Source organism: Piliocolobus tephrosceles, chromosome 5, assembly GCF_002776525.5.
Source record: "Piliocolobus tephrosceles isolate RC106 chromosome 5, ASM277652v3, whole genome shotgun sequence".
Lineage (NCBI taxonomy): Eukaryota > Metazoa > Chordata > Mammalia > Primates > Cercopithecidae > Piliocolobus > Piliocolobus tephrosceles.
In genome coordinates, this window is record NC_045438.1 from 14,871,414 (window position 1) to 14,896,526 (window position 25,113).

At 36.0% G+C, this 25,113-nt stretch overlaps 1 protein-coding gene across 7 annotated transcripts in view; it reads left to right on the top strand.

Annotated features, from left to right (window-relative positions):
- Nucleotides 1–14,296, top strand: part of QKI (QKI, KH domain containing RNA binding) — a 159,291-nt gene extending 144,995 nt beyond the window's left edge. Inside the window, exons 5-8 of one of the 7 annotated variants that reach the window (XR_002733995.1) lie at nucleotides 2,392–2,479; nucleotides 3,836–4,135; nucleotides 6,362–7,211; nucleotides 11,115–14,296. Coding sequence is in view for 6 of the 7 variants with exons in the window: in XM_023223637.1 (XP_023079405.1) it covers nucleotides 2,392–2,479; nucleotides 3,836–4,135; nucleotides 7,137–7,211; nucleotides 11,115–11,131 (480 nt within the window). In the remaining variant the exon portion in view is untranslated. Of the gene's footprint in view, nucleotides 1–2,391; nucleotides 2,480–3,835; nucleotides 4,136–5,080 lie in introns of all 7 variants that reach the window. The other 6 variants (XM_023223637.1, XM_023223638.1, XM_023223639.1 and 3 more) reach the window with 6 other exon arrangements.
- The last annotated feature ends 10,817 nt before the right edge of the window (nucleotides 14,297–25,113 follow it).

Sequence of the window (25,113 nt, forward strand, 5' to 3'; positions counted from 1 at the left end):
TGCAAGTTGATAGGAGTAAAATTCCACAGGCATGCAAGTATCTACTCCCTGTAATCTACTGCAAAGCAGGTTTTTTAAAATTTGGCAGTCGCACATCAAAACAGTGTCCTTATGTTTCACTCGTCTTTTTCTTTAATTCTTGTGATTTACTAAAAACTCACTGAACAGTTCTGTTTACTATATATTATAGTACACCATTCACCATTGTAATGCCAAAAACAGAATTTTGTGTATCATTACAGCTATAATGGAAAGGAGCACTGAGAAGCTTGTGTCCTGGTCATCCTTCCCCTTTTATGAATCAGGGAGGAACAAAACTATATCAGAAAATTGTTTCATTGGGTTACTTTTGTTGTAAATATCACAAAGTCATGTAAAGTTATTGGGATTAGATGATACATAAAAGTGAGGGGCATTTAGTTCTGTCTCTACAGACTTTGATAGATGGACCGTCATCTGCTGCTTGCTTTGACTGTGGCTAAAGTTTGTGTTGGACTTAGACATTTGGGATTTGGAAATAAAGTTAAAGACTTCTCATACCAGTCACTTATAAGTTCTAGCAAATAACTTGGGGGTGGCTGTAGTAACATGGGGTTAAGCAGCCGTAACAAAGAAATAAGCCCTATTCTCATGGAGCTTACTTTGGGAGTGGTGATACTCAGCAGACTGTAATTTGAAGTAGAAGCAATTAAGTTTGTCGATAGGTTCTTGGAGATACAACTTTAAACAAAATGAGTGTATTGCAGCCTTTTTTTCCCATCAATGTTATAATGAAATCATGTTGAAAGCAATGGCATTATTTCAGGGCCTGCTATCCATTGTTTCACTTGAAGTTAGTTTTGAAGAACGTATTGACCACATTGAGGATATACTGTAATCTAGGATGGCCCCTGGAGAAGGAAGGTAGCATTTAGGTTCAAGTTTGTAGGGATGGGGATAGGCAGGATTTGGAAAGAGAGAGGGACAGAGCAGTACACAGGGGAGCACTTGGGATGGAGGAAGTGGGAATATGCACAGAGATAAATGGTGGAGAGCAATCTGGTTTGACTTAGGATGTCACTTACATATGTGTGTAAAGTAGTAGGTTAATGGGCTTAACTTGAGAAGATATCTTGGGACCAGATTGTAGGCAACTAAAATTTTTTATATTTTTAGATAGTAAGAAACCATGAAAGTGTTTTGAGACAGAATGTTGAGAAACATAAAAATTGTAATTTGGGCAATTAATCTGGCCTTTGTGTATAGATTGATTGGAGAACAGACACCATTAGCAACTTGTTTTGGTAGTTTGGATGCTATGCCAAAAATGACTGGAACAGTAAATGGAAAGAGTGGGATGAATTTAAGGTGAATGGGGTGGCCAAACATTTTGATGATTAGAGACTATGCTGCTTTACATTTGAAGCATGGTTATTACTAGTGCCCCTTTTTGCTTTTAAAGGTTTGTTGCTTTGGACAATAAATCATCATATGGTGACCCTAAAGATAGATTGCTGTGGCATTGATAGCACTCGCTAATTAGACTGAAAGCAGACAGGGATGGTGTAAGAGAGAAGAATACACACTTTTTTCGAAGTTCCTATTTCACTGAGTTTTCCTTTTTTGAATAATTAAGCATAAAATTTCCTTACCTAAATTCTACAATCCAGTCTTTTATGTTTAAAATTCTTTGTGTGCATGTGTGAGTGTGTGTGTGTGTGTTTAACGAACACATCTGAGTTTTGGAATATTCAGCAAAATGATAGTTACTGGCTGGGTGCAGTGGCTCTCACTTGTAATCTTAGCACTTTGGGAGGCCGAGGCAGGAGGATCACTTTAAGCCAGGAGTTTGAGACCAGCCTGGGCTACAAAACGAGACCTTGTCTCTACAAAAAATTTAAAAAAGCCTGGCATGGTGGTGCATGCCTCTAGTCCCGGCTATTTGGGAGGCTGAGGTGGAAGGATGGCTTGAACCTGGGAATTCCAGGTGGCTGTGAGCTAGGATCATGCCACAGCACTCCAGCCAGGGTAACCGCTAGACCCTGTATCTAAAAAGAATAAAATTAATTAAAATAATTTTAAAATGATAGATGCCAAAGAGAATATACTGTGTTTAGTCTTAACCTCACATTTTCTTTCATTTCTATTTAAAAGCAGAGCTTTTTAGGAGAACGTTAATAAATCGGTGTAGCTGACATAAAAATTTACAAATAGAATATCCTGTATATCAACACGCCATCACTGAGAAAACAGGCTCCATTATGTTAGCACGTTTTAGTTCCTGATCTTTTTTTCCCCGTATTGAAACAGGTGACTGTAGTCACATGATACTTTAAGGTTTATGTGTAGATATAGCTATTATATTTGTGGACAGTCTCAAATGCTTTCATCTCGTGTGTTTTCCATGTATAGGCAGAAGGAGAAGACAGCCTGAAGAAGATGCAGCTGATGGAGCTTGCGATTCTGAATGGCACCTACAGAGATGCCAACATTAAATCACGTAAGAATGAACCCTGAGGCCCAGGGTTACTGCTGTCTCTGTTGTTTTTGTCTACAGACTTTTTTCCTTTTGGCAACACAACACAGTAACAGTTTATACAAAGTGAACAGTTGAAGTAATTCTGTCACTTGATATAGTAATTCTGTCACTTTGACAGTCCTATTTTTAATGCTTTCGTGAATTGAGGACACTCCTGATTTTATTTTATGTCAGCATGTTGAAGTTTTGGATTGACAAACTTACATTATTTTAACGAAATCTCAATCTCTAAATTCAAGCGTTTAAGAAATTTTCTGTTTGGTTAAATACAGATGTAAGGCTTCCAGCTTATCTTGTTAAATTTATGCAAAAGATAGCATATTGAAAGCTTATTTTGAAGAAGTGAATTTGAAATGTATCTGAATAAAATGGCCCTCTGTTGAGTTCTGTCCTTTCACTCTGCTTGCATGTTTTCCCTCCAGTATTTTTCCCTGTTGATTTCATATGTGAGTTCACAGAGATCAGTGGGTGATAACTTTTTCCGTCCTAATTTTGTTGGTATATGTATCTGTGCATGTTTTTATAAACCATAAGAGGATAGCTTTTTTATGTTTAAAATGAAATAATGTAAAATTTTTATTTTGAAACAATTTAAGATTCATACATATCATTTATATGAACATACCATATTTAAATTAGTGATTATTTAAAACACATAGAATTTTAAAGTTCTAGGCAGCTTTACAAAATGTAGGCAACCTACTGGGTTTAGAAGTAGTTATTTTACAAATTGTTAACATTAATTTACTCATGAAAATGTGAGTATATCATTAATAGGAATTTAGAAATAGGGCTTTTTAAGATTTTCTGTGATGATAGTTCCTAAAGATGCAGGAAATGTACATATATACCTAGTGGTTACTTGGCTAAATGCAATAAAAATTATTCTTACTTCACTTTGAAACTAAAGCTATACTTTAGAAATATACCAAAACTGAGTTTCTGTGGACTCCAGTTACAAATTATTTTTTAACATCTGTTAATGCAAGTGTTTCATTGTGCTTCTGCATGTACTTTAGTCTTATGAAATCTTAAAAACAGGTATATCAAATGTATAACCTATTTAATAGTGTCATTCATTTTTTTACAATGGCTTTTTAATTTTTGCACATTCTTAATCACATTGGGAAAGGGAAAGCTGTTTGCATTTGATTGGTGTGCTTTGGCATTTTTGTGTGATCAGCGCATGTACTAATGATTTCCTTTTATTTTTCTTCTTTCCTGCTTTTTCCTTTCTTTTTCCTACTCCCCTCTCATTTTCCCATATTTTATACTGCTGTCTCTATACTTCTTTCTAAATTTCTTTGCTTACTGTAGCAGCCCTTGCCTTTTCTCTTGCAGCAACAGCCCAGGCTGCTCCAAGGATCATTACTGGGCCTGCGCCGGTTCTCCCACCAGCTGCCCTGCGTACTCCAACGCCAGCTGGCCCTACCATAATGCCTTTGATCAGACAAATACAGACCGCTGTCATGCCAAACGGAACTCCTCACCCAACTGCTGCAATAGTTCCTCCAGGGCCCGAAGCTGGTTTAATCTATACACCCTATGAGTACCCCTACACATTGGCACCAGCTACATCAATCCTTGAGTATCCTATTGAACCTAGTGGTGTATTAGGTAAGTTCTTCTCCCCACGGGGTTAACAACATTCTCTTTATAAATATTTTTGCTCCCCCAGATTTTGAGATGATTTTATCAGTTTTAGAGAGGCAAGACAGGTTTCCATTAGGAAAGCCTGAACCCTGCATTTTATTTCAGCCTCTCATAAGGGTTCCCCTTTGAAATAATTGCACCTTAAATTTATTCAGATCCACTTTGGTAACTCAGGTTCAGTTTGATTGGGTAAATCTGTTGTGTGTGTTTTAACAAATACTTTTACATTTGACATGACTGGGGCCATTCTGAGTTTTAGGCCCCACCCCACTGGCCCGTCACCTCCATCAGCTCCACTTCTCAAACCTAGGTTCATTTTATCTCACAGATTGTGTAATTGTTGGAAAAACTTTATTTAAACTTCTATGTGAAAGTAGTTTGAGATCTTTATAAAATTCATATTATTGTATGTGTTTTATAATATTTGTGATCACTTAAAATAGGAAAGAGACCAGATAAATACAGTCATGCATCGCTTAACAACGGGGATACCTTCTAAGAATTGCCTTGTCCGGCAATTTCATCATTTGGTGTACATCATAGAGTGTACTTACACAGACGTACATGATACTGTTTACTAGACACCTAGGCTGTGTGGTATAGCCATTATAATCTTATGGGACCACCGTAGTATATGTGGTCCATTGTTGACCAAAATGTTGTTATGCAGGCATGACTGTAGTTGTATTCTTAAGATTTTTCAGTTCTTGCCTTTTGGAGTCCTAGTTGTGTTAAACATGAGAGATACTCTTAATTTCAGTAGTACAGTATGGAATAGTTAAATACCAAATCACTGAATTCAGAATCTCACTTAAGGCAAAAATTAAAATCATAATCTAAACGCTTGGTTTTACATGAACAAAAAGTGGTGTGCTCGAAAAAGACATTACTGATGCCTTTTTTTTATAGAGTGGATTGAAATGCCAGTCATGCCTGATATTTCAGCCCATTGACTTGCTGGATGAAGGACTAGAATACAGCAGCTGTTATAACACGACCAGTCAATGTGGAACAAACTGTTTCTGTGCAACCCCTTTGTTTCACCAGACAAAATTTGAATACTTTTTTTCCTGAATTGTATACGACCTTGGTGCTGCATGCATGCTGTTGACTTTTAGGACTTTGATCTCTTAAGGTTTTTTTTTTTCCAGCATTAATATTGATTTATAAGGATTTGAAAATCTTTACTGAACTGGAGGACACTAAGATTTAAACTCGAAAATTCATTGTTCAAGTAAAGAAAGCCATGATGCTCTGTATGTTATCTGTGTGTGTGCATGCACTCAGGTGCCCTTTGTTTCATGAACAAATACATTTCATTGTACATGTTTTCTGTTTATCTCTAAATCATTGTATAAAGTAATTGCAGGTCAGAATTATACCACAGAACTGTTTGAGAGGCTTGTCTTCTGTTGCACATTTCTTGAAGCATTTTTAAAATAACATGTAACCTGTAACCTTGTTGTTAAGTTTTCTTTTCTATTAATACTCTGTCCTGTGGTCCCATGCATGCTCCTCTTCCCAGAACTCCTCTCTGCTGCACCCACAGCATCTGTTCCCGAGGAGTTATGATTCTTGACTTACTGCAGGGCTGGGACTCTTAGCTACCAGCTGCTGTTCCAGCACTTTCAGTGCAAGATCTCCCTGATTTTGCCACATGGAATTGTACTTGTATATGATTACCTTATTTAAATGAATAAGGGGTGATGGACCAGTTTACTGCTTAGAAATAGCAAGAGGCACTGCAGTAAAACTTGTTTCTCATTGTAAAGCTTCATGTCTTTTGTTTGTTGAAAAATTTTTACTTATAAAAACTTAATTATTAGACTGGTAAAATAAAGACCAAAATATGCAGATTTCTAATTGGCATTCATAAGGTGAATAATAAGTGCCAAATAAAAAAATCTTATTATGGTTAGTTTTATTTCTTGCTTTGCCACCTAAGCAGTAAAACATGATATTGACCACTTGGAGAACTCAGAAAATTATTTTACATTTCTAAGTTATAATAAATTTGCACACAGATAACATGCATGCTATTTATGTCACATCTCACATTAAATTATTTTAAAATAAGCAGTGCCCTTCAAAACAGATGCAGACATGTGTGTTGGTAGTAGTGAGGAGATTGGTATTAGCATCAAATCTTCATTGATGACTAATTTTTAATTCCCTTCCTTTTATCTTTAGGTATGGCTTTCCCAACGAAAGGCTAAGAATTCAAGAACGGTCTTAACTGAACCCTCATCAGATCTGAATTTAACAAATGCTTAGTCTCAGCAGCCTCCGGGGGAAAAAAGCTTAGCCTAGCAGTCAGTGACTTACTTGCACTTTTTGCACATAGATATAAAGTAAAATTATGTTATTAATTTGGTTTAGTCTGTAATATTACACAGTGATGGTAATTTATAAAGGAGTGTATAGTAGTATACTGACTGCTAAGTGTACTATACTGTTTGCTTTACTAATCACCTAATTCATTGCAGTTCATACTTATTGACTCAGAGTTTAAAACCACAATCTGTAGGCTTTAAGAATTGCTTTTAAACCTTTTTAAGTGATAAACTCTTGAAGTGGTCTTAAGGTTAGCAAATAATTGTCAGTATTAAACATGGCATTATTTAAGTAGTCCTGCTGCGAGAAAGGCACTTCAGTGAATATGTGACTAGTAAAGCTTAAATATGTTTGGATCTAATAGAGTTCATGAAATACTGTAACTTGGGGATTGTAAATGAATGGATAAAATAGGTTAAGGCCCAAGATGTTTGAAATGAATGCAATATTAATAGATGCATATATACATGACATATTGTGGTTAATTTTAAAACTACTGTGCCTTAACGTGTTTCTTAAACTTTTGTAGTAAATGAACATTTGAAATCCATTTTGATAAACCTGCTGTTAATGTTTTTTCCCCCCTTGTGAATGTTTTCTAACTTTGTCTTGGTAATTGCAATTTAACTAGGTGCGGTGGCTACTAAAGTTCGAAGGCACGATATGCGTGTCCATCCTTACCAAAGGATTGTGACCGCAGACCGAGGTTAGTTTAGTTCTGCAGTTCTTGTCTATAAGAAATGCGTTGGGTGTCCATAAAATTTGCAACACCACACCTGATGGAAAAATGTAATTGCTTACCTGCACACAGTTTTTTTTCCTTTTCTAAATTTGTTTGTGATCACTGACAGATATAAGGGTTGGGTTTTTTGTTTTGGTTTGGTTTTTTCTCCCTTCATATTTTAACTTATTAAATCTTCTATTATTATGTACTATGATTTATTCCTACTAAAACATAGTCAATTTGGGGAGCTATTAAATTTTGATGTTGCCTCAGTTATTTTCATTAATAACTTTTGCTAAAATTTACCTTTTAAAAGTTCTGAAATTTGGGGTTGGTATTGCAAAATGAATTGAACGGGTGGTGCTTTAATGAGAGAAGTAAAGGAATATATGCCTCCTGTGTACTTTTGGAGAAAACTGAAGATTTAGTTTCCATTTTTCTTTATAATAAAATATTTGAGCCACTGTATAAACGTGAGGGTGCACATGTCAAGTACTTAGCTAAAATCAACAAAGTGAGGACTGTGAAGATAACTTTCATGTAGTTGGATTTTTTTTTTTAATATAAATTAGAACATCAATTCCCTTTTATTCTTACATTCTCTTGCCAAAATGGATCCTTTGATTTTTGTCATTTGCTGCTAAAATATATTATCTGAAGGTAAACTGTCTCTTGAATTTCTGTGGTGATATGAGATCCAGCTGTGTGAATATCATTTTTGACTAACCTGTGACTGGAAAATAAGTCTTCATTTTTCTCCTTTACAACTTCTATAATTTGTGTCCTGTATATGCCCTTGGACCCTTTTATAAATTATTTTTGCTTATTGAGGAATGGTATTTTCGGTTTATTGACATTGAATTGTTTTCTAAGTTTTTCCATCACAAGATAGGAATCTCAAGCATGGTAGTAAAAAAGGATTTTTTACAAGTTTCTATTATGGCACATTTGTTTCCTACAAATTAAACTGATCAAAGTCTCAAATATTAGTGGAGGAAAAAGTGCTGGATTTGCACTTCAATTGTACATCTTCTGTGAATTTATGAAGGACCCACCTGCTTCATGTGATTACCTTGAGTACTGATGATAAATACTAGACACAGCTGTTGTCCACATCAGAAATAACATGCCTTTCCCAAAGACACTGTTAATATTTGTTTAGCATAATACATAAAGAATGTCAAAGACTTTCAAACTAATGTATACATCACTTACAGTGATTATTCAGTGAACAGAATAGACCCCAGCTCCGTGGTCATCTATGAAGATGATATTCATTATAAGTGTTCTGTACGAACACGTCTCATAGGGATGGGGAAATTTTTGGGAAAGTCACTTTAGTTTTAAAGAAATGGGACAATTCCATGAATAATTTGAGGTTGTATTCATATTGCTTATGTCTACAATTGTTCTAAAGAGTATTTTAAAGTGTTTTTCCCCCCAGCTAATCTTTCCCTATATGCCCCCTTTTAGGAGATTTCTCACCATTTTGCTTTAACACGATAATTATTGGCCTACTTAATACTCCAGTGCCTTGAGATAGTCGGACATATTTGAGGAAGATATTATTGTATTTGGAAAATTATGACACATTCCATGCGTGGATCTTTTGTTGTTATGTGTTTTGATTAGTTCTGTCACTGTTTTTATTTAAAATGCAGTGTCAGCAAACCGAAATGCTCATTTCTTTTTTAGTAACAGAATACTCATATACTTATCACTGTATGCACTCATTGGGTCTAAGGGAGACGTCTGAAGTCCTTCGCTTAAATTATTTTATGATACTACTGTTTTCTCTATTTTTGAGGTTAAAATTATTTTTTAAAAATATTTTGAAGAGAAGTTTATTAGTATAAGCATTCATTTAATGCAAAGAAACTCAGCCCTTGGACATATAACCATGTAATTCTTTATGAACGTTTAGAGTCCTACATGGTTGACCAATATCTAGTTCTTTACTAAAAGTAAACTCACCTCTTTATATATATTTCAAAACTGAATTTGAAGCCTATTAGAGACCAACTGACCTTTTAGTTGTAACGAACTGTATGGTCTTATATGGTGACACACCTGTGTAGGAGGCCAAGACTTGGCAGAGGATATAGTCTAGGTGTCCTGGTATATATATATGGTCACTCACTTCGTTTATATATTCCACACTCTAAAAAGAAGTCAGAAGTTTTTCTGAGTAATACAAAAACCATCACTTATATAATTTGTATAAGAAACTTTAAACAGTTTTAATCAAAATTATGAGTAACATCAAAAATGCTTTAAGATTTTATATTTTGGAATACCTGTGAAGTAGTATGACTACATCATGTTAAATATTTATTTTCTTCTGTGATTTTGGGGCAGCAATTTTTATTTTAAATAAAATTCCACTTTTGAGAAATTCAGGGAAGATTTGGTCACATTGAAGATACAATATTTTTGTAGTATTTATAAACTGTTCTAAATGATAGACTATAGAAAGCATTTTTGTCATATGAAGGTAAATCAGTCCATTATTTAGATCATTTAAACTCTGAACATTACACCTTCTGGGCTTTGATTTATGAAGTGGCACAGAATCTAACTTTGCACTGAATATCTTTTCATTCACATCTCCTCTGCCTTAGTCACAATGGCAACAGTACAGAAAATTCTATCAAACCTCAGAATATAGTAGAAATAATTAAGCTGTTGAATGAGTCTTAAAAATTATACTACTGTTAAGTGGACCAAGTTTGGTGAAGCAGAATGTGACAAAGGTTGATTAAGGAAGGAACAACTCAAGGACATTGGGAATGATAACTTTTCCACTTGAGAACTACTTTATGTTTTACTGTAATTTTTAAAAATTTTTTGTCCTTTTTGTTATTTTGCAAAAGAAAATAGTATTTACAGGTGGCTTCTTTTAAAATATAAAAATATAAAGCAGGAATGTATATGAAATGTCAGATTTTATTGTATTTGCAGAGTATTAGCTTTGAAATTGAATAAAGAAAGCTGTTTGTAGTTTTAAAATGCCTTATTGGTATCAATTAGAAATTTCTTCTATTTTTTGATGTACTTAGAGCTTTTTGAGTGTAGAATTTTAAATGGCAGGATTTTACAGTGTTTACATGCAAGTGCATTTTATAAGTGTTCTATATGTGTAAAATAGTATTTTCAACTGGAAAGTGTTGGCTAGTGCAAAAGGCCTGGCCGTTTTCTGGTTCCCATGATGTTGCCTACACTGCTAGACTACAGTTTAGTATTGCTTTGTATCATGAGGCCAAGAAATTCCATGTTGTTTGTAAATAGAATAATTGAAAAAGCAATAAACATTTATTGAACAAAAGAAACCTTGTTTGGCCCAGAGTTTATGTTGAACCAAATTGTTCATAGAATTTTGAATTTCTTTAGATTCATTTCTGTTAATCATCAGTTATTAATAATCACATCCATCATTAATAGTTGCTTTAATGCTTGCATCTGAGAGAATACTAATGCTTAATAGCAGTCAGATACTGATAACTGCACTGACTGTTTAAAAATTCTGTATACCAAACCTATTCATTGTTGTTTTTCAATTTCCTTCATTGACTGCTACTAACTATTAGTTGTTAGTTGTATTTTATTTCTATTTTTTCTTGTTAACCAGTTTTTTTTTTTTTTTTTTTTTTTGTGGGAGTGGGCTCTTCTTCATTTGTTCAAATCATGATATGAAATTGTCATGATTTTAATTGTATTCTGTAGATGGTGTCAATCAGTTTGTCAGAATTAAACATGCTTTTTTTTTTTATTAGTTGTGATTAGTTTTTCATGTTGTCATTAAGCCGTCACTAGCTGAAACTAATCTCTTCTCTATCTTTTCTTTTCTTTTTTTTGTTTTGTTTTTTTTTGTTTCTAACCACCCAGCCGCCACCGGCAACTAACCTATGACCTTCTGACCTCTGAACTCTTCACCCAATGATGACCTGACCATGCCTGCCTGCTGATCAGTTAACTGGTAATCGCCTTTGCTTGCCTGTCGTCAGTGCAGCGAGCTGAGGCACTTGTCCGTTCGTCTTACCATCTAACCAAACAAAAGACAAAGAAATTGTTGTCCTCCAACTCAGCTTTTTTTTTTTTTCCTGTTTGGGTGAAAGTGGTTCTAGAACCTGCACTGAATAGTAGTAAAGCAATAAGGCCCAATTCATCCCACAGCACTGATCATCTTTTAATATCCCACCCTAAGCGAACGGTAAGAAGGCCTCTCTTAAGAAGGGGAGACAGATGGCCCTTAACTACTCAATGACAGAGGCAGTTACTGTGAGAGACTTCTAGGAATCTTTTTCTTCTCATAGCGAAGTCAAAGCTCTCTCTGAATGTACTGTGTGATGATGCATCATGCATGAACCTTCGGTCAGGGATATCATTGGTGAAGTGATTTCAAAAAGTATTCAAAATTTGATATGCTGTTTAGTCACTACAGTGCCCTCAAAGGGCAGAAGTTGCAGCCTTTTTTTATATTGCCTGCCAAAATTTGAAGTATTAGAAGAAAGTGTGCCATGAGAGAAAAACGTAAGGAGTTTTGAAACGTAATGCAAATAACAAAACTGCAACACTATTTTTAAAAGATAAATATCTAAGTTAAAATTACTGAATCTTTATTTTACACCTTCTAAAAAAGTATGAGAACAAGGTACATGCATTATGTGTCACATTACTGGGCAAACTGTTCAAGTATTTTTTTTTTTTAAACCTCCCTGTATAGAAAAAAATCATTAAGGATGTAAAAGCCATGCTTGCCTATTTGCTGTATACATGTAATGAAATTGTAGATAAAGTGTAGTGCATTGAAACAAATGAACAAAAAGTAGATACTTTTACTATACAAGGGTGCTGGTGCAGAAAAAAATATATATATTTTTGGAAATGTAGCATTTTATACTTTCAAGTGTTATAAAAAAAAAGAAAAAGAACAAAGAAACCCTTTATTTCATTAAATGATTTTTTCTGGTGGTTGTCAAGAAACAAAAGACCAAAAGAGCCTTTTTGTCTTTCTTTTTTATTTTTTAAGTATTGGAATAAGTCTAAAGAAAAGAAAGTGCCTTATTTTCCTTCATGGTCATTTAGTCAAGTGTCTCATAAAGATCAGCTCCTCCCTCAGAATACAAGTTAATGCATGTTACTCAGTCGCCCAGTATGTGAAAGAAGATATGAGGGAGACTAATGAGTTGATGGTTTGAATTATATGATTTTTGCCACGTTACCTTGATGCAAATTTGCCAAATCTGATACTGTGAAAAGATTTGATAACTTTTCTAATGCCTGACTAGTAAGTTTTAAAACATCATTCTTTTAAAAAATAATTTAATACTTTTGGTTATTCCAATCTTCAATGTTAACCCAAACGATTCTGAGATAAAAATTATGTGTCATCTGAACTTCAGTTTACAGACAAAATTAGAGCTTTGTTTTATTTGGAGAAGGGGGATGCATTCATTTGGTTTTGATTTTTATTTTGTTTTTAATTAATTGGAGATAATAGGATACCTAGCAAATGTTTTCGGAAAAGTGAATCTTTGTGATTTTCATTCTGGAAAACAATGTTTTAAATCACCCAAATTTAATCACATGTCTTTATATCATACCAGATAACTGGTGTAGTGTATCCTTTTACTGTTTCAGTAACCTTTGCCTCCCCCACCCCTTAACTTTAAAAGAATGTGAAAAACTAGCATCATAGTGCATATAAATACTCAACCACATTTCAGCTTAAGCTTCTAATTTCTCTAGAAGTTGAAACAGTTAGTTATGTAGTTGAAGCAATTTGTGTGCAAAGCCTACATCTAAACACTTGAGTGAATAATCATTAACTGCTCAGTACCAGACGTGGCAAATCTCAAGTGACAGTGGACTCCCCCTACCCCAGCTTATCAACTCGTCCCCTCTTCCACACCTTCCCAGCATCACAGTCAGAGGTCAGCAGGAAGCTGAGTCATTACCTTCTTGGTGACCTCCCCTGCCATCTTGTCTCACTTGGAAACCGTTGTCAGTTTATTTACTATGCAATAGACATTCATTGTTTTGTATCCAGCTAGCTTTGGTTTAATATGCCACTGCTTTGTCTTTCTGTTACACATACAGTTTTGATTTATTTACAATATATGCTGTGCCATTTTGATTTTTATATTGTTTGGTTGCTTTAATAAATTTGCGACACTCAAACACTTGAGGTGATAGTTGTTAAAAACAATACCAGTATTTGATCCAGTTTCATCTCAACTGTGTTATACCTGGACATTTTAGATGTTTATCAAAGGTCTTTTATGGGGAAGAAAGTAAATGTATGAAATAATAAATGTGTGACATTTATGGGTAATGTTGGCTCTGAACAAACTTTTGAAAACTTGGTTGACAAAATTTTGGATCAACTGAAAAAAGCATGACTTTTGAAATCTCTGAATGCCTTGGTTCTCAGTATTATTCTTTATTGAATTTATTTCTTATTAAAATATGTAGTTTTTAAGACTTTTTTTCTGACAGTATTATGTAATTTTTTAGCGTGGGTAGATGGGAGTGTCGCTTGTATGTTATCGTACAGCTGACATGTATTTTTGTCTATTCTTTATTATCTTAGTTTCATGCTGTGTATGTACCATAACCAACCTATTGCCTATGAGAAACATGTAAGATAATGTATTTACAGCCATTGTTACAAGTTTATAATGTATTTTTCTATCTTGTTTTATATGTATGTTATATAACATTCAAAAAGAATTTTTTTCTTGATTGAGAAAAGGATACAAAATGCAAAATCCACAATTTTGATAACTGAAAATTGCCAATTGTTTTGCAGTACTTTATTATATTGGGTGTCTTGTCTTTTTTGGGCTTTTAGTTAGCTAATGAATGAATACATTAGACACTTTTGGGTTTTAGTTGGGATTTTACATAGCTTGCATTTTAATTCTTTGGTTCTTTGCTGTTTCTATTAACCCATAGCATTATTTTAATAAATGTTATAATACCAACCTACTAACTCTGGACTATGTCTGTTTATTAACCTTTATATGTTTAATTAAAATAAACAAATAAAGACAAAAGAATGTAAAGTCTTGAGTTACTGGACTAACCCTGAAGAACGTGACCACAGATAACATGGCGTGACTTGTTTTTATGTTGTTTGTCAGCTGACAGTTTTGCACACTACTGTTAAAATGGCTTTGGTTATTCTGGTCTTGTACCTTGTGGGGGGCGGGGGTAGGTGCAGTAGAGTTGGGAACAAAGAGGCCTTTGTTGGAGGCATTCTTCTCTTGCCACTTGCCTTTCAGCATCTGCATTACTAATTCCACACCTTGTATTTCCTTCTCCAAAATAATCACTGCTCACAGCATCAAGAGTAAAAACATATATTGTAATGGTATATACCTGGAGGAACCAGTTTGATTCTTTGTTGAACCATTTCTTTTAATTTCTGTAAATAAGTAATTTTATGGTCACATTGTGAAGCAGAGAAACTGTTGATGTTTTACCTTTATTTAGATTTTTATTTTAACCTGACCTTTTTCCTTTGGAAAGCATTGAACTTGTTTAGCTAACTACTCCTGTTAGGGGAGCTTAACTTGGATAAAGCCAAAGGCCCACTGACTGTTTCTCATGGTGGCCTGAAGCCCCACTGCTTTCCAATGAGGAAAAGAACCCTTAGCACATTACTGAGTTTTCCTCAGGTATTTTTTTCCCTGTCACCTACTTTACAAATACAGTCAGACTAAAACATTAAACAAGAAGTTTAAGGGGGAGAACACTGGGATTTGAAAAGTTGTATATGATCAGTTTCTTGCATGCAAATCAATTTAAGATTTCCTAAATATCTTCATGCTTTTCTTGGCTGGAACTTGGGTAAATTAACCTGTAATTATGAATTACTTAGTTTAACTCAAGGTGCATTTTTATTTCACAGATTGATACTTCCTTCTTTCTGTGAAACAGTTCTCCTAGATAACAAAATCCTCAGGATGAATTTTTGCATTTGTACATAGCAATATATCTTTGTAAATGACGTTTTATTTATTTAGAGTTATAGAATTTGGGGCCGAAATGAGTGACATGTAATAGAAGATAAAACTGTACCAATACGCCCTTTACCAATCAGACTGTCAAGGTATTCTCATTCATAAATATATATACACACGTACATATACATAATACACAGAGTAGTGATAGCTGATTCGATTGATAACAGCGAATCACCATTGAGATGGTCACTTGGATCATGTAAACAAACCCGGTCATTTCTCTGATGGGAGCGGTGGGGCAGTGTACTGTTGTTAGGTAGACAGGTCTTCAACATGCTACTATTTGTAAAAGTTTCCGTTGCCCCTAACAGTTCATGTAGTAGTCTGTGAAAATTCGAAGCTGTCTGTCAAGCTGCTAATGTACAAGTTGTCATGGTACCATGTCACTTAAATTGAAGAATTTCTGTGCAATTTACTATTCTCTAAAGCCTATGAATGCAGCCTCATCTCATTTTCAGTTAAGGGTACTTTATGTATAATTATGTCATTGCTACCTTTTATGCAGGAAATGTAAAGTTTTAAAAGGTGAAAATAACATTACAAATTTCATTTTTATACAGGTTACAATATTATTAAACATAAAACTACCAAATTCCTAGAATAGTAAAATTCTAGAGTCAGTTGATTGATTGAAACTATTTGACAAAACAATTGAAAGCTGAGCTTTCAGTCAAGAAGTTGGTGAAATTAATGTACTTAAACATTTTTTTTCCTTTCCGCAAAATGTCAGGGAAGAACATGAAAGTAGTTACTCCCGTGTGCCCCGGTGCAGTGGCTCCACATGTAAGAGGTCATTAAGGCCCCCTGCCCATAAAACCAGGATGTGTATATGTACACACAATTGGTGTCTGGTTATGGTTTTCTAAACACTAAGGTTCTGAATTTTTTAGTGTGCCAAAAGCGAATGATAGGTTTAAATGAAATTGCTCACTACCAAACCAAGATTCTAACAAATATATACATGTATATATATATATATGTCATAGCACTTTCACATGTGACAGCCTAAGGTTTCTTTAGTTTTGGGGTGGAGTGGGAGTGGTTTTGCATATTTGACCAGGATGGGATGCATGTCTTTATTCCTTGATAAGAAGTAGCTGTTAACAGCATTTCAAGCAAATTATTTTTGGTAGAATAGAACTTACTACCAAATGATAATTTAGCAAAAATTATTCTCCAACTTTTCAAATTCGCAAATGTTCTAAGTGCCTAGAGTAGTTTTTTACATTGTCACAAATCCCTTAATACCTTTATTTAAAATGGAAAAAAATATGGACAATTATATTTTAGAAATATGTGCTACACATCTAATTTTATCTGTAGTTTCTTTTAAATGATCTAAATTGAGATGCCTTTGATACGAAGAGATTTACCAACATTATATGCACTCGTGCCTTCAATGCGGAATCAAACTGGTTAACCTCGGCACAGTCCTCTCCTTTCTATGTTTCTGCTGCACTAATTGCCAGGGGGTGGGAGAGAAGGCAGATGAATTAATTCATAGTAGAAGGAGGCGATAGGTGCAGCAAAGAGCAGCCACAATATTGATTCCACATTACAATTTTGTTGCCCCTTGGCAAAAGACATCACATTGTGGGAAGATCTCAGCTTCCAGGGTAAAAGTTAATTTATAACTTAAAGTGCTATTAAGTTTTTATTACCAAATATATATTGTGTGGTTTATAGTGGTGTGTATGAAACATTTAAAATTTTACTGTGGAAATTGTATATATATATATGTATATATATATATCTATAGAAGTCGAAATAGGTGTTCGCAGATCACATGTGAACGGTGAACTGCATATGACTGTACATGAAATGCAATAAACCAACTGGAAAAAGTGCATGTGCTTCATCCTCTCAAGCCAACTCAGCTGAAAAGAGCTCCTTATCCTTCACCCCCAGAAAATGCATGTATCAATATCAGAATAAAGAATGCACACTTGCAGTTTTATTGAGGCTTGCAACACTAAAAGAAAATGTTAAGAATCTGACATTCTGGAGTTATAATAACATTAGAAAATGAGCATAACATTCATTCTGATTTTAGTCATTAAGGGAGATTAGTAAACAGACTGCTACAGCGTTCCACAGTTGGACTGTGCATCCAAAATAGTTTTTTGGTTTTTTTTTTTTTTTGTCTTTAATGGTACAATTTTTATGTAGTTTTTAAATGTAAGAAAGAAGAAAGGAATGCTGACCAAAACTTGATTTCATCAGCTTCGTGAAAAGGCCTAGTGTCATTAACTTGTTGAACAAAGAATTGGTTTATTTAAAAAAATAATTTCCAGTAGTGTGAAACCTTTACGATTCTTTAACATCTAAATGTTATGACTCCTTGTGCCTTAAGTTTTCCTGTCTTTATATCATCTCCAAGTACCTCTGGCTCCTTTCCTCTTGCTCACTGGAACCTTAGTTAACAGAATGCTTTGTTAAAGTAGCCCACAGGTGCAGGATCCATAGCACCGTCCTACAGACTAGCAGCCCAAAGGTGTGTTTGGTTTGGCTTACACAGTGTTTTGCCTTTTTAAACTACTTGCCATAATTTAAAGGTGGCAACACTAGACTTAAAAAGCAAAAGTGATTGCCCATATTAGCATTTTTTTTTTAAAAGTTTCTTCACAAAATCTGCTCTTCCTGAAAGATCGAAGTGTCTAGAAAGCCCAAACATGTATTCTCATGTAGTAGGCCCCAGCCGAAACTGAGTGATTCAACTGTCCCCTTGAGCCAAGCATTCCCTGGTGAGTCACCACCCCACCACTCCTTCCTGTCTCTGGTGTCACACTTGGGCTGTTGGTTTTCATACTCTTGTCTTGCTTTAATCCTTCCTCCTCTCCCTGGCTGCTGTGGATCTCTCTGCTTGTCTCCTGGTCCAGGATGGTGATCTGACTTTCAAACCAACTTTTCAAAAGGGATGATGTAAAATCGGTTTTGATGTTTTTCCTCCTGAAAAATCAGATGAATATTTTAGTCACTGTGACTCATGCATATTGTATTTCTTACTGTTTAAAGAAGGACTTCTATTAAGTGAGTGGAAGCACTAGACATTTGGATTTCCTTCCCAGTGTAATTTTTAATGATTACCTCTTTTATACAATAATTTGTGGTCTTCTTAGAAAGCAGTTAAACTAATTGACCATCTAATAGTTGTACTATACATATATCTAAAATAATAGTCATGGTAAGTTTGACATCACATCTTCCCCAAAAAATGCTTATTAAAATTAGATTATTCCAGTTTAATGCTATTTTGTGAAGTGTATACCCTCTGAAAGTGCTTGTTTTTACACACTATGTAACAGTTTCAATTTTAAAGAATATCTCCTAAAATTGGGATGAAAATCTATAGTCTTTGTTTCTTAAAGTATGCTATACTATATTCATTGGTTACTTAACTGGATATTAATAAAGTTATGACAAGAAAAAGATTAAGAGCAAAAGGAGAAAATATTTGCAAGTGAATCCACAATTCTTGCAGAACTATTAGAGTTGATTAAAGATTTTATGATCACTCCTTTAACTTAGGACTGTCAATGTTGGGAGTGATGAAAGTGCCTTGGCTATGCTTGAAACCTGAAATTTAGTGCTTCCCTTATTACATTCATTGTTTTAAGTTGGTTTATAAAATTAAGACATACTGGTAGTACAAGTTGAAAGTTGGTTTGAATACATTTTAATTAAATGATATATGTTAACGAATTATGTTTTTGTTCATTGCTTTCTCACTGAGGGAAACTAGCATTAAAAAGTTGTCCAGAATTTAAACTGACTGTAGATTTCTAGATTCCTAGGTGGTGGGAAAATGTCAAACTTTAAAGTTCATGGGCGGAATGCAATGCAGGTGAAAACATCTGAAACTAAGAGTTAAATGTGACTCTCAGGGAAGAAAGCTAGATTAGCAAATCAAACATACATGTGCCTCATCCAGAGCTAGTATTCAGGCATCAGTTTTTGGGCTACTAGCAGTAAAGTTCGTTTCAAATGGAACAAAGTGGGAAAGTTGGATACCACATCCAGAAGTGGTCTGTCATCAGTACGTATTGGTGTTGATTCTAAAATGCATTAGAAACCTCCCATTACTCTTGGAATTAAAGCAACCTGGTATGGAGAGACATGAAAGAAAAAACGTAGTGTAAGCTTGACGTTACATCCTTTTCACTGAATTCTGTGTGAGTCTATTCGGCAGAGAGATTTTGTACTGTACAAGGAAAACATCACTCATGTGGACACCACCAATAATGTGCATCCTGCTAAGCTAATAAATACCAAGATGGCCGTGTGAATACCTTAGATTCTCCAGAGAAGTGTTTTAGTCCATTTGCTATAGCAGAACGCCTGAGGCTGGGTAATTTATATGAAAAAAGGTTTATTTGGCCCACATTTCTGGCGGCTGGAAAGTTCAAGATTGGACAGCTGCATCTGGTGAGAGCCTCATGCCGCTTTAACTCATGGTGTAAAGCCAAAGGGGAGTGTGGACCAGGTGGACAGAGATCACAAGGCAAGAGAGAAAGCGAGGAGGCCAGACTCAACCCAGTCTCATAGAAATCCGTGCATCCCTGCAAGAGGGAAAACACCCCATCCCGGGGGCGGGCATTCATCTTTTCACGAGGGATCCCCCTCAGTAACCCAACTATCAGCCCCCACCTCCCAGTACTTCCACACCAGGATGAAATTTCAACAGGAGTTTTCCTGGGGACAGACTCCACCCAAACCACAGCAAAACGTGCGACCCAATTTTTCTAAAATGCTTGCTGTATTTTGCTAAAGAAATCACCACCACCGTCCTTAGCTCCATCCTCGAGAGGTTGTAACAAAGAAAAGTTACTGAACCAGAAAGCAGAGTGTCCCTGATGTAAAAGAAAGAAGCCAGGTGCAGGGGCTCGGCCAAGGTGGGTGGATCACCTTATTTTTATCTGTGGAACCCCACATTTAAGTACAGAGGCAATGAACTGGGAAGAGTTCATGTGATTCAGGGAAATATTGGGAAGCTGCTGCTTTCCTTACCACTTTCTCCCCTCAGTTCAAAGAGGAGGACTACTGCCTTCAAAACTGCATTGAACAGAGCTAATGGAAAAGAAAAATAGAGACAAATGTAAATTTAGTCTAAATACAAACTTGAAAACTGAAGTTGGATACCACACCCCCTCCCATTTCTTAAGTATTTTTTCATTTGTCATTCTTCTAAAGCCAAAGGTGATGAAAGTCATGCCTGCTGTGAGATCTGTATCCATTCCCGCAGGTTGCTAGCCAAGAATTTGGTAATAGTGTCAACATGAGCCTTCTTGCTGAGAGCCCTCAGCAGGCTGTGAGGAATGCCTGAAGAGTTTTATGCACAGGAGTCTCTCATGCCACTCCTTTTCAGTTTGAATTACTACCTGTTTCTCATATGAATATTTCTTAAAAGTAGAAACTGTAGAATTCTGTAATGGAATTAAAATACAGAAATACCAGAGGAAAAAAATTGTAGGCCATGTATAGAAAATGGCTGTTGTGATACCCTGTTGTATATCAATGGCTATAAAAATCAAATATTAGGGGGAAAAAACCACTAGAAAGCACCCAGCAGAAATCATACATGCTCTGCACTTGCAGGTTACTCATATTGATGAATTAGCACCACAGTCAAATTTCTGAGTGCTCAATTGGTGTTCATTAAATGATGCAATCAGTATTTCTGTGTATATCAAAATGTACAAAAATCAAGCTTGTGCATGAAATTTATGTTAGTCAAATATGATAACGTTGTGTAATAGAACAGATCAATCTCTTACAATCAGAAACCAAGGGGGATCAACATACCTTGAGCACCTGTTCTCAAAAATGCTCCCTTAATGACTTACTGGGGAGAAATTGCTATTGTAACTGGCAAGCTTCAAATACATGGTCTGGGTAGACAGTAAAGACAGGATATTTTAATGGAGGGGCATCTTTTATTTTACAATTTTAGCCTCTTTTAAACAAAGTGTCCAAGTGTTTTACTCCCACCCGTCTTTATGCTCATTGACATCTCTAAGGAATTTCAACGTAAAGTATTTTTGAGAAGCCACAAGTCAAAAACTATAACTTGATAAGTATACATGAGTGTGCTGTTTTTGTTTTGTTTTGTTGTTTTTGTTTTTTGTTTTTTGTTTTCTCAGAGCAATATAAGCTTGCTTTCCACAGTAGCACCAGGGACTGACTGTCAAAAGCATCCAAGTATCTAAATGGTTGGTGTATTGCAAAGTAAACTGGAAAACAGAACCTGCTCTTGAGGAGTGTCTGTGCTTTTCAGTAGGGCTAGAAAACTCTATGGTCACTATCCAAATGAAGATTTCAGTTCCACAGGTGTATTATGCCAGGTTGAATTGTCATATGTGTGTTTATGGAGACAAGTTATCTTTAGCAAGGCTGCTGGCCATGTCAGTTTTTTGTCTGTTTTCTTTCATCATAGGAAACATCCCAAACTACTAGATATTATTTTTTGTTATGTTTTTTAAACACTGGTTGTTCTGGTGAAGTTTTTTGTTGTTGTTAAGCTATTTTTTTTTTTCCATTGTATATGTGTTTCCACTTTTTGGACATAAAGTAGATTTCACCTAAGTTATTTCATATCACAGAATTTAATAGGGGTTGATGATTAAGGAATTAGATTAAAAATATATAGGAATTTTGAGACTGAACTGTTAATTACATTGTTTCAATAGACAAATCCAATTTAGAACTCACGCTGATTTTTTAAAATTCCAAATACAAGACAAAGAACTTTCAAAATAACTAAGAGATTTTATTCATTCAAGCAGTATTTATGTGCTAAAGTGATTGGGCTGAATACCATGCCTGGCCTCTGGGTAGACAAGAGTGATGATACCATTCCTGCTTTAAACAGCCTACAGTCCCAGGGTGGGGAGAGAAATGGAATATAAAAGTAGTATGAGGATTATACAGAAGAATTCCAAGCCCCAGTTTTATGCAGAACGTCGAGTAAATGATTCTCTTCTGTGAAGACAGGAGCTAAATGTCTCACAGTATGTTCATTTCAGAATGATGGCTAAACTTTAGTAGAAAGTCTTGCTTCTTGGGATAGCCATATTTGAAGTAATCTTATTCCTTGATAACATATCCTATTGATCTATGACTTTCCAAAAGTGTTTTTTGAAAGCCACTATGTTTTGGCTGTTGGGTTACCAGGAGGAATTACCATTTATTTTCACCCACCTTTGGCTGCTGCTGAGAAAGGCATTTCTCCAGCCCTGGCACCTCTCCCTCTAGGCCTTCCTGAGGGCTTTCTTTGGATCCAAAGCCAAGTCCTAGTGTGATGTATCCGTAAGGGTACAATCCTCATAGTCCTCGTACTAACGCCTTTACCAGTCTCAAAGTCTTTCATATTCCCATGAGATACCATTTAACATTGAAATTCAACCACTGTCCTTTAACCCTTGTACTATGGTCTTGTCTGAGAAGGATTTTATCTAAAAATAGTAGCTTTGCACTTAATCTCTGCAGTCTATATAAATTTAGGATAACATTCCTCTTCCTTCAGACTGTTCGTCCTTTTGTTCATGTGAAAGTATACAGAGTGCCCCTGAAGGTGGGAGCGCCATGGTGTTTTTGCTTGAGTTTCATATCGCTAATGTTTAATTGCAATTGGAATGGAAGTGCTCAATAAATATTTGTTGAGTGAATAAATGGCACTATATCCCGTTTCCTACCTGTCCCTAGAGAACTGTCAAGTCAACTGATAGACTTAGCCCTGAAATTGGTGTAGAAGCCAATTGACTGGCTGGAAGGCTGGTGAGGGCAGCAAGTCACTCACACGTTCTAAAGTGCACCAGAGCTGGTTCGTGCATGTTCTCAAGGCCGTGCCGGCGCTAGCTGTCCCATCATCAGCTCTTCCATCTGCAAAAGTGAAACTGAAACTGTACTCCTTACTCATATTTTAATCTTCAAGACTGTCTTTGATATTCACTTTAAGCATATATCTATATTAAGTTATTGTGGGAGAAGCAGGTTATAGAAAATGGTTTATTCCAGTTTCCGTATCTGAGAGATAACCCAGGATCTTTTCGTAAGCATCCAAAATTAAAAGATGTAGAATTTTAAAATTTGATCAAAAGCCCTTAGAAGTGAAAGCAGTTTTGTTGATCATAAGAACTAACACTCTATTGATTACAAATGAGAAATCAGATGCCCAGAGAGCTACATCGGGAAATGATAGTCCTAAGTTCATATACGTGGTTGACAAACTGGGAATAGAATCTCTTGTATATCAAACTCTTGCCACATGCTGAGAGTTGGCATCCTCTGAGCAGAACCATCTACACGGAAAGGCATGGTTTTCTCCCTGGGCTGTAGCTTCATTAACATGTGGCTCTCTACTGTACTGCCACCTCCACACTTTATAACTGTGTCAGGCACTGTTTGCTAAAAGAAAGAGAAAAAACACTGCAAACAAAAAGGCACCTTTCCAGCTGGGCACGGTGGCTCACGCCTGTAATCCCAGCACTTTGGGAGTCCGAGGTGGGTGGATCACAAGGTCAGGAGTTCAAGACCAGACTGACCAAGATGGTGAAACCCCGCCTCTACTAAAAATACAAAAATTAGCTGAGCGTGTTGGTGGCACCTGTAATCCCAGCTACTCGGGAGGCTGAGGCAGAGAATTGCTTGAACCCAAGAAGCAGAGTTTGCAGTGAGCCAAGATCACGCCACTGCAGATCTGTCCAGCCTGGGTGACAGAGCGAGACTCTGTCTCAAAAGGCACCTTTCCAAAAATGTGTCTTTTGGAATTGCACTATTTTGGAGGTCGTACAGAATGTGTCTAGCCTCTGCAGGGTGAAGTGAGAGCTTGCTCTTCCCCTTTCTCAAATGTGCTTGGCATGGGAGAGGTGCCTGATAAATAGCATCTGAGTGAGTGAGGAGTGACGGGCCTGCCAGCACTTCCGTCACTTCCTGTCAATTACTGCGAGGGCCTCACCCACATTCCCACGCCTAGTCCCAAGTCCATTCATCTTCGTGCTTTCCGCCAAACTCCTGCACAACTGACAAAATTCCCTCCATCATTTTATGACCCTCCCAAATGCCATTTCCATTCTTTTTCTCCACAAAGGAGAAAGGTAAGGAGAAGAAAAGGGTACATTGAGAGTGCTGGCTCCTGCCAAAACTTGGGGTCAGGTGGGCTCCCCGGAAGAGGGCTTCCCAAAGGTTTTCTAATCATGGTACACTTGCAAAATAGTATTTGAATGGGTGGCTGGGGTCAACTGATGAGGCTGCTCATAACGGGAGGCAGCTCTTCAGGGCCTAGCAGCACACTGAACATTTCAGATGCATTTGGAATCCATACCCTTCATGCCAGGGCTGGGGAATGGGCAGAGCAGGACCCCCGCCAATCTGTGGAAAGGTAGCATCAGAGGTGACTGCACCGAAGTTGAATATAATGGTAAAACTGGAATTGTTACCCATTTTTGTATAGAACAATATGACAAATGTCACATTATTTCATTACTTAAAATTTTGAACCATTTTAGTGAATAGGAAGTGATGCTAATCTGTATCTTTTTTCCCATGAAAACATAAGGTACTGTCTACAAGATGTGAGTTTTAGTCTTCTTGGTATCCAACATGTAAGTTCCATTCATAAATCATCGTTCACCCACTTAATGACTCATAGCAGTAGGACATTTTCTCAAGAGTTGACCTCTGGAAAATTGTTTTACACCACTGTACACGTTGATGAGAAAGCTATAGAGTACTGAAGATTTAGAACATTCTGAGTGTAGTAAGACAAGTGTTTTTTCTTTCTTTGACAGTGGTAATGTTCACATTTTCAGGTATTTGAAGGACTATTTGGATCAACTAATTATTTGATCCCTACCTAC